Source organism: Helicoverpa armigera, chromosome 19 (genome assembly GCF_030705265.1).
Source record: "Helicoverpa armigera isolate CAAS_96S chromosome 19, ASM3070526v1, whole genome shotgun sequence".
Classification (NCBI taxonomy): domain Eukaryota; kingdom Metazoa; phylum Arthropoda; class Insecta; order Lepidoptera; family Noctuidae; genus Helicoverpa; species Helicoverpa armigera.
In genome coordinates this window covers 7,805,322-7,820,402 of record NC_087138.1, presented here as the reverse complement: position 1 = coordinate 7,820,402, position 15,081 = coordinate 7,805,322, and the positions used below count along the sequence as shown (strand labels likewise).

The following is a 15,081-nucleotide window of genomic DNA, read 5'->3' as shown; positions in this document are numbered from 1 at the left end:
AGTAATACATATTTTTATATGTATTGAAAATTTTAACTGACACTTTTGTTTACTACCGTAGTGACGTCATTAGCATGGCGGCGACATTTCGTAGTGTTCAAAGACAGATAAAAAAACCTAAAAACTTTAAACTGCAATAAAAAATATATTTATGTACCTTACGAAGTGAAACTAACATTTCCTGATTGCTTTGTATTACAATCATTGTAATACACTTTTAATTTTTTTCTCATCTAGACTAAAATACCCTATTACATTTACAACAAAATCATTGCCACTGTGCAATTTTTGTGTGACCACAACAAAAAAGGCACTTAAAATGGCGGACTACTTATAAATAAAATAGCTCCACATATCTATCTACATTATAAAAACAGCATAACCATTATAATTATATAGAAATGTCTACTAATCCTACAAATATTCTTCAGTTATCTTCAAGGAGTAACCATTGTTAGAGAGAAACAAAAGACTACACGCACCACTATTGTTTAGAAAGTTATTCTTTATAACAATAGCTGGAGATGTTATTAGTAGCTGTGGATGCTAGTCTTATATGTGTACTTAGATAATCTATGATAATTTCTAGTAATGCGGGTAAGAAGAAATGTGAAAATCCTCAAATATCTCGTTGAAGAGGCTTGCTGTCATTTGTTCGGTTGGACAGCGTACTTAGGCAGGTTTTTTCTTTTTCTTATTGCTTAAAAAAAATATGTTTCTTAATTATTTGAAATCTCTCTTGATTTAGGTAGTGAATGGATGACTTGATTTATTATTTAGGAAGGTTTACCAAGGTACTGGTTTTTTTTTGGTCACCCACTCCTAATTTGCTACCTCATCATCCAAATCCTCCGAGCCTTTTTCCCAAACTATGTTGGGGTCGGCTTCCAGTCTAACCGGATTCAGCTGAGTACCAGTGCTTTACAAGAAGCGACTGCCTATCTGACCTCCTCAACCCAGTTACCCGGGCAACCCGATACCCCTTGGTTAGACTGGTTAATATCCTAATTTGCTACCTAAAGCTAATATTAATAAAAATAGATATTAAAAGGATTAAAAAATATAAAACTGATAGCTTCAGTATTTAAAACGGATGCACAATACTAATCTTATCTAGAGCTTCACAAGGTCCTAATAAAAAAAAACATGAATTGCCACCGCGTTGCCACGTCTAGTTATACATACTCTGTGGTTACGGGCACAGGTAAGCAAAAACTATTTTTACACAATAGCTATACTAGAAAATAACCGCAACATGTACTGGGTATCGGTTTTCTCATGTTATTTGATCTGTCGCTACCTCAGAACACAGCTGGTCATGAATTATTACCATACCTACCTACCTACACTACATAGGTAGGTACCTACATAGGTACTTACATAAAAAATAACTTGTAACTTATGAGCAATTTAACATGCCCGGCTAAAAACAATTAACCCTGAATAAACCTCGCTGCTGGCTGAAGAATATTTCGAAACAAAAAACATAGATCTTTTGCAAAATACATCTTCCGTCCCATTAAATATTCTTTTTCTACAAAATTAACCTCTCTTCTGCTTTCTTCTTGAGGCAAGCCTCTTCCCAACTATATTAGGGTCGGCTTCTAGTCTAACCAGGGGCAAATCGTACCAGTGTGTTACAAGAAACAACTGCTTATCTGTCCTTGTCAACTGTTCTCCCAGTTAGTTACCTGTGCAACCCGATACTCCTTGGTCAAACGGGTTGTCAAACTCCATTTTTCATCATCAATTAATGTATAACTAAAAAAAAAACAGTCTGCTTCTCGCTAAGCAAAACAAAATATTGAATCACCGCAACTCATCGTCTACAAAAACCTTTACCAGTCAATAAATATCTGATGTATCTGTAGACAACAAAGGGAATATTAATATTGATAAATATGTCCTTCTTCGTTATTTTCACTTTATCTCCAGACGCTATATATTTCAATCTTATTGTTTACTAACAAAACAACGTTGGAATTCTCGTAAAAGTTACGTAAACAACATTCCCTGTTGATTTTTTCCTTTGGAACAATATTTATGTTTATCATTATAAATATAGTAGGTATCTACGTTTTCTTTAGTGCTTTTAGTAAAGAAAAATGTTTTCTGCTCGAGTAAATAGGTACCTACATTATCTTTATGAATCAGGATCTAGTCAAGCATTAAGTAGGCATACAAACATCTAAAAATCCAAATTAATAACTCCATTTTTGGAAGTCAGTTAAACGGCTCTAAAACACCACCGAATAATTAAACCAACAAGCAATCAGGTTTAACTTCTAAAAAGTCACAGCCCACAAAACGAGTTTGTAGGCCGTTATTGCACTTTTAACCAAACCAAACCTAACTGAATGAGTCACAATTTTCTCTAAACGGTAACCGCGACTTTATTGATTAGTTCCACTTAACATAGACATATAATTTTAGAAGCCAGTTAGTATGAATGTGTGATTTTTTGCAGCGTCTCGTCGGGTCGGAAATAGACCGTCTGGTTGGCGCGCGCGTCCGACTAACTTCGAGACACGGTGCACGTTGCTGTTTATATTTTACTCAAATTATTTGAGTACTATCTTCATAGTATGCGGTCTTGACTCCTAGTAGAACTAAGTTCGAAGGTATCTCAAGCTGATTTCATGCCCTCTTCCTGATCTAAGGCATGTTTCGAAGAGCACATTTCAACACCTTGCTTTTGGATTGGCAAAATTAGGAATTAGTTGAAGAACCAGATCTGGTTTTACAGTATGACCAGTTCCTACATAAAAAGATTCATTTTGCTTACAGATGGTAGCTATTTGACATGACTGTCTGTAAGCAAAATGAATCGTTTCTTCTTTATACGAATCATACATTAGTTAAAGTTCTTATATTTGTTTATTTCGGATTGGTAGGACTTCTTGAATGAAAGTGACATCTACGACAACAGCCATCAGAGCCTCAAAGGTACCAATTTATACACTAAGCTGTGTTAATGACTCATTAAGCCGAGATGAAGGTGTCAGCCAGGTGAAATCATTGTGTGTTTTTGCGGATATGCGAGTGAAAGCCAATGAGTTTATCTGATCCACGAACTATAATGTCAACTGAGTGATCAATGTAACAACTTTTTCTATAGGAAATGCTTTCCAATCATGATTTGAGAGAAGGTGTTTGTTATGTATGCTGTCACTATGTAACAATTTTTGTCATCAACTTTTGATTTTTGTTGACTATACTTTTGCTACTTTTTCTCCCATTTTTATCCACTTTAAACTTTCCCTGTAATTTACACAGATTAATTACAGAAACATTCGTAAATCATAATCATATCGGCCGAAAGACGCCCATTGCTATAGGTAGATAGACCTCCCCCGAGTTTCAAAAAGTATCTACTTAATTGGACCTCTCTATGTCTACTAAGATCTACTGTTTACAAGTTCGATTACAAGTAGGTACCTACTGGAAACTTCCTCGGTCTTCCAAGTACTGCCGTCATCAAACAAACCAAAAGCGTGTGCGCAATATTCCGCAGACCTTACATGGTGACCACCATATGAGTCGCCATTGTTGTTTGAAGCTAAATACCTAGCGTTGTGGTACCTTTGGCCTTGTAAATAAGATGTTTAGTAGTTCTTTCTAGCGGCAATATTCATGTTCTGAATGTTTTAGTGGACCTGTCAAGCTCAACATGACCGAAATCTGAATGTATGTAATGTCCATAATTAAAGGAGACTTATTAACCTTTGAATTTTTGGGGCCCATAAAAATCCTTTTGTCGCAATCAAAAAATTTTACAACAGAAGTGGATCGGCAAATCTGAAGTTTTGAAGGATTGCTTTGTTCTCGTTGAAATATAAACGTATCACTGAAGAAAAAGTTGTAAAAATTACGGAACTCAAAAATGGACGCCAAAAACAATTTTGTACGCTATTGAAAAAACAGCAGTTCTCCGAATATTTTTGTCCCTTTTATTATTATAGCTGGAATTGCCGCGTAGTTAATTAAAATTCACATTCTTGGCAAGGGTTTGATACAAAAATTAACTGTTACTACCCATAAACTTTATAATGATGTCGAGACTAAACAAATATTTTGTACACGCCTACATCGGGGCCTGAAGGGTTTTCCGAATTTTATAGATAAATCAATATTATGAAGAATTTGGGATCTAGGTATATCATTATCATTATTAGACCAGCTTCCAAGTATTTTAACTATGTGTCTTTGGTTTGGTTTTATAGGTTCCTTATGAAGTGAACAAATACATTATAGTGAGATAATGAAGGAAAAAAATATTAGACAATTTTATTATTGAATCAAATAAACTTTCACTGTAAAATCTACGGTAGAATCTGAACATTCAACTACGCTGTAGCTAACTGACTTTTTTCATAAAAAGAAGGTTTTAACATACTTCTGTATGTCATACGACATTTCTGTTGGTGGCAGGCACATATGTAACGTGTTCCGTGTGAGGCTTTTATCAGAAACGAGTTTGGAAAGTCAATTCCGGTCGACGAACCCGCAGCATTCTCCTATCGGTGTGCCGCCACGAAATGGCGGGCTCCTCACCCGTTTGAAATTTAATTTTCGAACTAAATGTCACTTTTTGTTTGTTGTGTGCAAACCTTTTTGGTAATTATTTTCTTTTTATATAGAAACTTTTTTGTCGTTTAATTCTGTACGAGATATAGTATACCAGAGTGCGTTTCAGATTGCTACACAGATTTGTACCTACTGAAGAAAACAACTTTTTTAACGTCGAGTAAATTAAATAAAAGTATGTATTAAAAATGATATAAGCATAAAAAATAATAAAATTCCAAGACATATTAAAACAGATATCAAATCATTATTAGTGCAGCTGTCGCATGAAATATAATAATATAATCAATACCCAGTATACGAATGCATAATGCAATACGGACGTAGTTAAGTTAAAACAATAGTAAACTATGAACATGGCAGTCGTGACAGGCTGGGTAAACGGCACAGTTGGCAGTAGGCTTCGTCACATTTGTGCCAAATATTCCTAAACTCATAGCTGTTTTTTGCCATAAAATGGATTTTATTATGGCTAGACAGCAGATTAAAAATTGAGGGCCTCAAAAACATTGAAATCGTTGTTGAAAAAAAAATTCTAGAGCTGTTTTAATGAGTGTATTTTATTGTTTTGTTAATGAAAAACTATTTAGGTATTTCTCGTGCCCGTAAAGCCATTAATTCACACGGTTGCCAAAAATAAAACATTAAAGGAGATGGCCAAAAAAACACCCAGAATCGACAGGAACTTCATATGTATGATTGGATTCAGTATAATTTGTGGATTTTAAAAAGTATTTCAAATCATCTAAAAACCATGGGGTTCTCTTTTTATAACGTTTTTTCGATCAAGATTTTAGATCACAAAAAAGTTTCCTTTGCTATTTGATGTTCGTTAGAAGTTGAATGCAGACTCGTGATTGGACCGTTTTGCATTGCCAAGTCATTTGTTATATTTGACAATGTCACATGGCGCGATTTTCAAAGACAATTTCTCCAAAAACATTTCATAGCCAGTTGTGATGCCTGTAGCACACCTCCGCTGCGAAACCCAAAGGGCGAAACCGCCATAGTTTCGCTGTGAGTTGTGAGTTGTTGGGCGGCGAAACAATAGCGAAATTCCCTGCTCTAACGTACAAAACTGACTATGACGTTGTCTCTTTCTAACATGATTTCGCTCATTTGCTTAGGCGCCGTCTACATCTCCGCCCTGGCGGACAACTGGCGGACAACGGGCGGAGATGTAGACGGCGCCTAAGCAAATGAGCGAAATCATGTTAGAAAGAGACAACGTCATAGTCAGTTTTGTACGTTAGAGCAGGGAATTTCGCTATTATTTCTCCGCCCAACAACTCACAACTCACAGCGAAACTATGGCGGTTTCGCTCTTTGGGTTTCGCAGCGGAGGTGTGCTACAGGCATGAAGGTTGCATGTAACTACGAAACCTCTCCAAGTAGGTAAGGTCGGTGCTTAATCGTATCTGGAGTGGTTAAATACAAGACCTTTTAATCTCCAGGCAAACTCTGTAACTATGGGGATATTACCATTGGCTTGTATAATGTTAGTGTACATTGTTTTTTATGTGCCTTGATGTAAATAATCTTATAAATCAACATAAATTCAACATAATTTATTTTTGTGAAAATATGATATAGCTCCTATACCCCATGGATTTCAGGCTGGATTTTTTGGCACCATCAAAAGTCAATAATAATGAACCCATTGGTACCCATTTCGTTGCTGTCGATTCTGGGTTTTTTTTCTATGAAAATTTGGCCATCTCCTTTAATTCACCATATAAATCACAATAGTTTGCGTAATATAACATTTGACAGCTCTATTTACCCTCTAATTAATTGCAGACAATTACAATTATTAATGGCCCTTGATCTTAAAAAGCACAACAAAGCAGTCTCTACATGCCTAAGTAGCTCAAAATATAAATGTAGGGTAAACTGGGTACGGTTGTGCCAGGGTACGGTAGTGACAGTCGCGATTGTAACGAAACTATACGTAATAGGGGGGAGTGGTGTAGGGGAGAAAGACGTGGCTTACAAGCCTAAATACGTTCCCCAGTATTGCGTTAGTCGGCGCACGACGTTGACGTAAGCAGGAGCCCACATTGCTTTTCAACCATCAAAAGTAAGTATTTTTGTTCGATTTCTTTTCCTAATTACTGTTATTTTTATACAGATAGATTATCCTGTTATTTTTTTCTTTAAAAGTTGAACATTCATATTTAATTAGAAGTGATTTCTTTTTACGTAAAGTATTTGACAAAATCATAGCGATTTTTTGTTTTCAAAATGCTGCGTTGGGTACGGTTGTGATTATTTTTTTGGGTACGGTTGTGACGAATATCTTAGATAAAAAAAATCACATATTATTATTTTTTGCTTTTAGATGCCCAGAATACGTTTGCGGAAGGCCAAAAGAGCGCAGTGTGATATCAAAAAATATAATGATGCGGATGAAGAAGTGAAACAAGGGATTTCGTACGTGTAGCTCGAGCTACAAGCCTTTCTACAGCTACAAGTTTTAACAGAGAAAATGTTGTATTGTTGATTGTTAAAACTATGTTTGTAAGCTTATTATATTAAACATTTCTACAATAAAAGATATTATAGACCATTTTGATATATGTTTATGCATGTCACAACCGCCCTTGGTATGTGGCCGGTTGTGACACTTTCCCATTTTTTTTTAAATTGATCTTATGAGTAATACATTGTATTAAGGAACAATATATTAGTGTTTTTACGTACACAAATGTACAAATTGCGATACAAGTTCCTTTTCTGCGAGCTAATTAGTCAAATATCAAAATTATTGGTGATCAAACGAAAATTGGCACAACTGTACCCAGTCTACCCTATGTCTCGTGGTCGACAATTGGCCACTTCTCCATATTTATAATGGCGTCGATTGCTACGAAACGCATTCCATGTATGATGCCAATTGATCACCGACATATTATATCTCACAAGACAATCTTCAATCAAATCAGTTAGTGTACCCACTTCCTTGATCAAATGACTCGTGCATATCAAATTGAAAAAAAAAAAAACTCGTGTGGTCTGTGGTTTGAAAAATACAAACTTTGACGTTTGGATTTCCGGTTGGCGGGAATTTTAGTGACGTGTTGTGTTTTTTTTTTAATTAATTTTGCTAAAGAGTTCCGTTTACAAAAGTATAAACGCGTATGTTCAGTAGCAATAATTAACTGAATGAAAAAATAAGGCGCTACAACAGTGGACAATCAACGATTTTATGCATAAATGGAATTACCGAATTAAACTGGAAAAAGCCTTAATAACAGACAGATCACAGAATTAAATTGAACTGAGAGTTTAATAATAGTTCATTCGATGATACTCTGATGATTTTCTCTTCTTATGGTAAATGAGAATCCATTTAGGCGAAAAGCCTGATACGAGATTTAAAAAGTTATTTTAAAAATATAGTGTTCCAATTTTAAATAATTCATGGAAGTCAATTTAGTGATCGGTAGTGCGTTCTCAATTACAGTTTACGTTTCTTTTTATCCGAATGGAATTTAAGCCGACCAATGAGGATGCTTTTATACTATTTTGGTGGTGTTGAATACATTGAACGGATTTACTGAAAATGAGTCCATTATCAAGTTTCAGGAAAACTAAACGACAGATGTAAGTACATACAGCTTTTAGGTAATTTTATGTTTGTCGCTATATTGTAAAGGTCAGATTTATACATAACAAAAAAGTTTTTCCGTCGCGTCTGGCAGTCTGTTTGCAGGCAACTCGAAAACTGTTGCACGGATTTCTATGCGGTTATCTAGAGATCCGATATCTAGAGGAAGATATACATATTTACAAATTACTTAGGTACCCCGTGGAAGCCGTGGGGCAGGCCAATAATATTATAAGCTATTTAAATAGCACTTTCACATTGGTGGATTTTCCGGTCGTTTTTTACGCGTGTGTCTCAACGCGAGCGTACCTATACGCGCGACAAAATAGTCACGCATTAATTAATTAAATCCTCTTTAATGCTTTTTAATTAAGTATTGTGCATAAAATACTAAATTACCACACGATTAAACCTACATACTTACTGGTTGTATAATACAAAACAAAAGAATTTCACCTTGGATCGCGAAAGCTGTGTTTTCTGTGCAACATCATTTTGTGACCAGCTCAAAGTCACACCATCTTGTCCAAACTCCGCATACGAAAATAACCCTTATTGCTAAAATATAAAGGCTTTTATTCGCATGGCAAGATAATCCTTTATTGTAAAACCTGAGTTTTCAGTTATACGCAAATAAAAACGATTGTCATTTTGGTAAGTAAATATACTTACCTACATAAGTTGGGAAATACATGATGCATATTATTATTATTTTCTTTTAGATATTAAGGATAATTTGTGTCTCATTTACAAAACAATATAGGTACTTTTTATCAATTATCTAAAAAGATAAGCGAATTAAAGAAATCGAATCATGATTCATTTTGGGCGTAACTGAATTAACTAATACTTCGATAAAATCTATTTATATACAGTTTTATTGATATCGACAATGATTTTTTATACTTATATTATGCCTAATTAAGCTATAGATTATTGCTAGACTGCTGACGCTTACACCTTCACTTTTAACAATATCATCTGCCTAGCCTTTTCCTAAATAGGTACATTAGGCTTCATCATCATCATCATTTATCGTCACACTGCTGGGCACAGGTCTCCTCTCACACGGAGAAGGATTGAACGTTAATCACCAGCCACGCTTGCTCAATGAGGCCACAGGCTTTTTAGCCACTATATGGATGCAACTCGAGCACCAGTATATTATGAAAATTTCCAATATCTGATCAAAACCTTTTGACGGAGTTTAGCGGGAAAATAAAACACAAATGCCCAAATAAGGTCCAATCAATCTACTCGTATAACATAATGTGTAAAAACTAAAATGCAATATCTCTATTAGGTGCAGTTAATATCCGGTAATAATACTGCAATCAGTTCTAGGACAGAAATGGAAGTTTGCCACACTATTGACGGTAAAACGGTTCAAGTAATTACACCCTAATTAACAAGTTAACTGTAGAATAAGCAGACTTTAATATATTAATATAAGAAATGATACAGATTTTTTGTAAATGCTAATAAACTGAGGGCCTTTGGGCCAAGTGCACCGACAAGATAATCGTCAGTTTTCTTAAAACAACTGTTAACTATCAATTTAGAAAGGAAAGAGTCGTTTTCCGGAAATCTGACGTATGTTGTCAAAATGAGATTAAGATTTTACTGAAACATACCATAGAGTCAATTTTACTGCATGGAACAATAATGAATGCACTAGACCAAACGCTTAAGAAAAGAGTTGTAATCGCACCTTGAAATTGTTATTGGAGATATCAAAGAATAATTCACAGTAGAAACTATGTAAGTGATAGCCGATTTTACTTTATCACTCTAATCTACGTCTAGAAAAGTATTCAGCTGACGGGTGTACGTGTTAGGCAAAGCATTTTAAAACAAATTAACCTGATTATTTAAAATAAACTGCAGGCAGGCATAAATCAAGCGAAGTGTGCAAAACCTTATCTGAGCATCGGCCTCCTTTCGTCACGTTGAAATTAGGCAACGTCTACTTACAACCTGAATTTAACCTTAAAGTCTTCACAGTAAGATTTACATTCGTAAAGCATGAAAAATAAAATGTTTACGTTTGTCGAATATCTTTGAATTGGGTTTAGTTTTAAAAAGTTTAATGGTATGTATTTGGGAAATGTGGGGAAGTCATGTTCAGTATGCTATGTGAATTACCATAGGAATTTCAATCTAGATTTAAAGCAAATTACTACGAAGGTACCATTCATACTAGTTATCGAAGTCATTTTCATCGTAATATTTCAATACTGCCTTACGAAAGTTGACACAGATGAAGTGACAAAACATAGTCCCAAAATCACCATCAAATACCCTGCCGGGGCTGCGGGATTGTTCGAAAGAGTTACCGCGGCCCTGGTAAATTAAGGAATCCGAAAGGAACATGGTAGATTCTAGCCAGTCAAAGTCTGACACTCCCTCACGCTATACACCCACAGAGAGAGGGGTCATTTGGTGATTTTGCATAAAAAATTCACAAAAGTCTAAACGAAATGACGAATAAGTGTCTAAATCATAGATAGGCTTGATTAAAGCCATTTAATTATTAGAAGTACCTACCTAGTGCTTGACTCTGATTCACCGTCTGCAATAAAAGTATAAAATGATAAAAACAATGAGTTGGTTCCAAGAGCAGACTCCTCATAGGAATAAGAAGTAGCCACGTCACATCCCGTGACTTAAGCTTCCTGTAGAAGCGTCATATAGATATACTTACTACATAGATAGTTAAATATAAAACGAATTGGTTCTGTAAATACTAAATACATACATATTTAAAAAAAATGTATCGAAAAAAGCGACAAAAAATAGCATTCTTTGTGTCCACATAAAAGTAAGGTTTTGCCAACCATTTGTGAAATATTTCTAAAGATTCTCATAAAAGTCTATTTTCCAAAAATACTCTTATTTTGCTAATAATTCCTTTCAGAATTGGCAAGACACTCATTAATTTTGATTTTCAGTTCATTTAATCAAGCAAGATTTAACGTAGAAGTCAGCCGATGATTTTAATTAATACTTCTTCGTCGTAAGTAGGTCGGAATACCAGCGATCACTCGTTACACCAACCTTGCTCCATTTAAAAATAATGTTTGGTTTTTCTTTTTTAATGTTTTTTGAGCTCCAATGATCTGTTTACGATGCGCTAACTGGCTGAATATAAACGTATTTTTTTTAAAGCTATTGTTATCGAGGTGGCATGGCTGCCCTCCGATTTTCCGTAAAATTCATGTACTTAGAAACTTACATGCACCTTCATAACCACTTACATATACTTCTTAACCAGGACTTTTGAAAGCAAAGCCCTGTATTCCAATGGAATATCTCCCTAAAGTGACATCTTAAGTAGAGGTACAATATAACTGCAGGGTTCGAATGATTTTCCTCCAGGGATGGTGTCTTTTTATACGTAACATAAACCAAAAAGAAAACAAATTACCGCTTCAATTTTGTAAATCGGACTTCATGTAACCATACTTCAAGCATCTCTAAATTTTCTCTCTCACTTTATCTCAATATCCAACGGTGTCAATGACAAAAGCAAATAAAACCTTTTCAAATGCCAAGCGTGATTTAAAATATGAAATATATTTTGTGTCTGCGATCGACACGATGTAATAATGGGCCACAAATGTTAGTTCGTAAATAGACGACCCAAATCCGAGTGCACGGCTGGACTGCAGAATGTAGTCATCTGTTCCACGAGTTCCACGACACGAAATAGACAAATTGTGTTGCGTAGAACGGAACGTCAAACGTTCTTTATTTAAATATGCGAATTTTGACATTACCCAGATTTGTAGGCTCCATTTTTTAAAATTATATTTTCTTTAAGTGAGTTCTAATTTCAACTTTCGTTTTACGATTACGCGCGAAATAATTCAGAATGGGTCTTTTATTATTATTCTTGTTAGCTGGTCATTAAGAAAATCTTGGAAAACTACTTACAAGAGATATGAAAACTGATTTACACATTTCTATGTCATAAAGACAATTGTGTCATTTTCAGTGGAAACTATAGAACTAGTTTCAAAATATTTAAAGCAACAGTTAGATAATTAGTAATTGTAAACATCTTCCAATATTTACTAATTTCCAAACAAAAATACGGGCTTAAAAATTGGCATACTACAGCTGAACGTTCGATACGCGTTTAGATCTATTTGGCACTAAGCCGGAATAACTGAGCTAAGAACAAATCTCTCGGTACTGGCAGTTTAAAAATAATAAAAACTCCTTAAGTAAAAATACATGCAGACTCTTTCAAAAGTTCATGGCCATCATATGTTTTTTTTTAAGAACAAGCAGCGATGTACTTGGCGCGAAAATACGACTAACGGTGCCATATTTAATTACTGAATTGCTCATTGAATGATTAATAACAAAATTATTTGCTCGAGCAACATCCTTAATTTGTGCATATTAATAATTCCGCGCCAGTTTTCAGCGCAGCAATTTCCATGAAACATTTCATTATTTATTCAATGAATACTGAAAGTCTCTTTGTTTTGTTGCAGATCATCAGAAATGATCCACGTGGATGAAACCGATCCAGTTGGAGGTAATATTTTATTTAAGTACTTTATTAAGCCGAAGTTCACCGAAAACATAAACGTCAGTTTACTTAAAACGACTGTTTATCAGTTTCCACGTTCAGTTTTCGAAGAAGACAGCTGTTATAAGTAAACGAGCGTTTATATTATCGGTGTACTTGGACCCTACTACACGTTAAGGTGCGCAAAAGCAGACTCAGAAAGGCCATTTCAAATAAATAATGCACGCCAGAATAACGGATTTGAATACCGAAAGTGTGACGTCACAAAGAAACGTTTTGTTAAGGTTTATATTTTTAATTTCTGCGCAAATGACTCTGTTAACGCCTACGGGGTCAAGATTAAAAATATTTGTACTCTTTAAAAAGTAACCTCCCACAACTAGACAGAAAATCAATCAAAGCAAAATAAAAATCGCTAAAATTCTATGTCAACATCAATTACTATAGCACTTTAACGCCATTCTATTAATTCCTCGAAGTAGGTTAAATAAAAAACTAGAGATAATTATCGTGGCAGTTAACTAAACTTTAGAACAAAATAAAGTAAACAAACACAATATTTGGCAGGCGAGTGGAATCCGTCTTTATTTTAGACCGGGCCGAACATTTGAAGTCGTGGGCCCGATGACACTAATGACAGCCCAGTCGTCATGTTACAGATGTAGAATAAACTCAATTTTGGTTTTTGTGACGATAATTACGTCATAACATTGGGTTAGTAGACAATTCGCTTGAATTTACACATTTTGGAAGTAATCAATTCGCCTACTTTATAATTACGTGCGAGCTGCATACACAAAAAGTAGCTGTACCATTTACCTATAACGATAACCGAACCATCTTCAGCTGTCAAATCGCCAATGTCACGGCTGGTTTTGTTTTGGTTATCCTCATAGTTCAGGTATAGTTAATCAAGGTCATAGTTACAAAAAAAAAACAATCATTTATTTTCTTAGTTAGAATTTTCTTTAAAAAATATATTGCGTCGGTCTGAAAAGCATTTTTAGTACTCATTCAATATAATGTATTGGACAATAATAATGTAGCAGACATTAAAAACTACAACACCTATGTAAGTAGTAAGCATATACCTTATGTACCGTTTGTTCAAACTACGGAAACAAAGCTAATCAATTTCCCAGAAATGCAAGCTGCAATTCAATGAATTTCGGAAGCTTAGTCATCTGAACGATAGGAATTCGGAAATGACTGCACATACCTATATCCAACTAGTTGCCTATGGTATTTGTCTTGCCATAGACAATAACCTGTCATTACGGGCCTCTTTCAACGTCCAGGCTATGGGACATACCACAGACTATAATTATATGCATTCCTTATATGAGTCATGGTATAGCATCCTGTAGTATTGTATTTTTTGTGATGAGAATATGGTGTATCGGTGCATATTTTTTAATCCAAGGACTGTTTGTTCAGCTCTTGATATAAACTTAATTAAAACTAACTGTTCTCCGCAACATCTATCAATTAAACAAAAATTGACTGTTTCCCGTGGGTTCCCATTTCCAGAAAGAACTACTTTCCACTACCTGGTAAAAAGCAGGTTACCTCCTTTCTCAGGCACTATGATATATTGGCGAGCCCTTGAAAAGAGCCTCAGGATTATCACCAGGTCTAAATTCGAGAAAGTATTGAGTATTTGCTAGATTAAAATCCCTACATGCTGGTGGATTAACTTCTAATTTTTAAAGGCAGAAAAAACAGCTTTTAACCAAATTCAATAATACACTGGCACTCACAAGGCAAACCCTCATTAATATTCGGCAAACATTCATCGCAATACAAGTACATAACACGATGTTTGACGAACATTTTAATGCAAAAGGTCAATGACATTGCAGACGAAAACACATTTTTGCATTACGGCATTTTTCTCGCAATTTTTATGTAAAACAAAAAGAAAAAACTGTAAGCTGTTGACTTACTACCGACAACTGGACAAGTTTCAGTTGTCACATCGCCGATTTGACCAATGGGTGGCAAGTATGCGGCTGGTTATGGTTTAGTAATCGTTATAGTTAAATGGTGCCACCTGGGCCCTACAGTTAAAGTTTGTTTGTCAAAGTAAATAATAATAGTGCTCATGGAATAATTTATCAGTGTTATTTTTAGACAGACAATAGATTCCATATTTATTTATCCTCTGCATCAAACAATAGGTTGAGGTTAATATAAATTCGACAGAACACTCCAGGGCACTGTTTTTTAAACAAGGTTAAAAATATTTTAACATCATTCGTCATCAAATCATTATGTAATGTCAACTATGGAATCACATTAAAGTTCATAGTTAGCATAGATAATACACATAATTTAAATA

At 34.9% G+C, this 15,081-nt stretch overlaps 1 protein-coding gene across 2 annotated transcripts in view; it reads left to right on the top strand.

The window, feature by feature from the left end:
* The window catches only part of LOC110374133 (uncharacterized), a 36,807-nt gene that overhangs the window by 3,366 nt on the left and 18,360 nt on the right, over nt 1-15,081 (top strand). The window contains exons 1-2 of one of the 2 annotated variants that reach the window (XM_049841256.2): nt 7,701-8,193; nt 12,703-12,746. In XM_049841256.2, the coding sequence (XP_049697213.2) occupies nt 8,153-8,193; nt 12,703-12,746 (85 nt within the window). In that variant the 5' untranslated portion in view covers nt 7,701-8,152. Of the gene's footprint in view, nt 1-7,700; nt 8,194-12,702; nt 12,747-15,081 lie in introns of those variants that run through there. The other variant, XM_049841257.2, reaches the window with a different exon arrangement.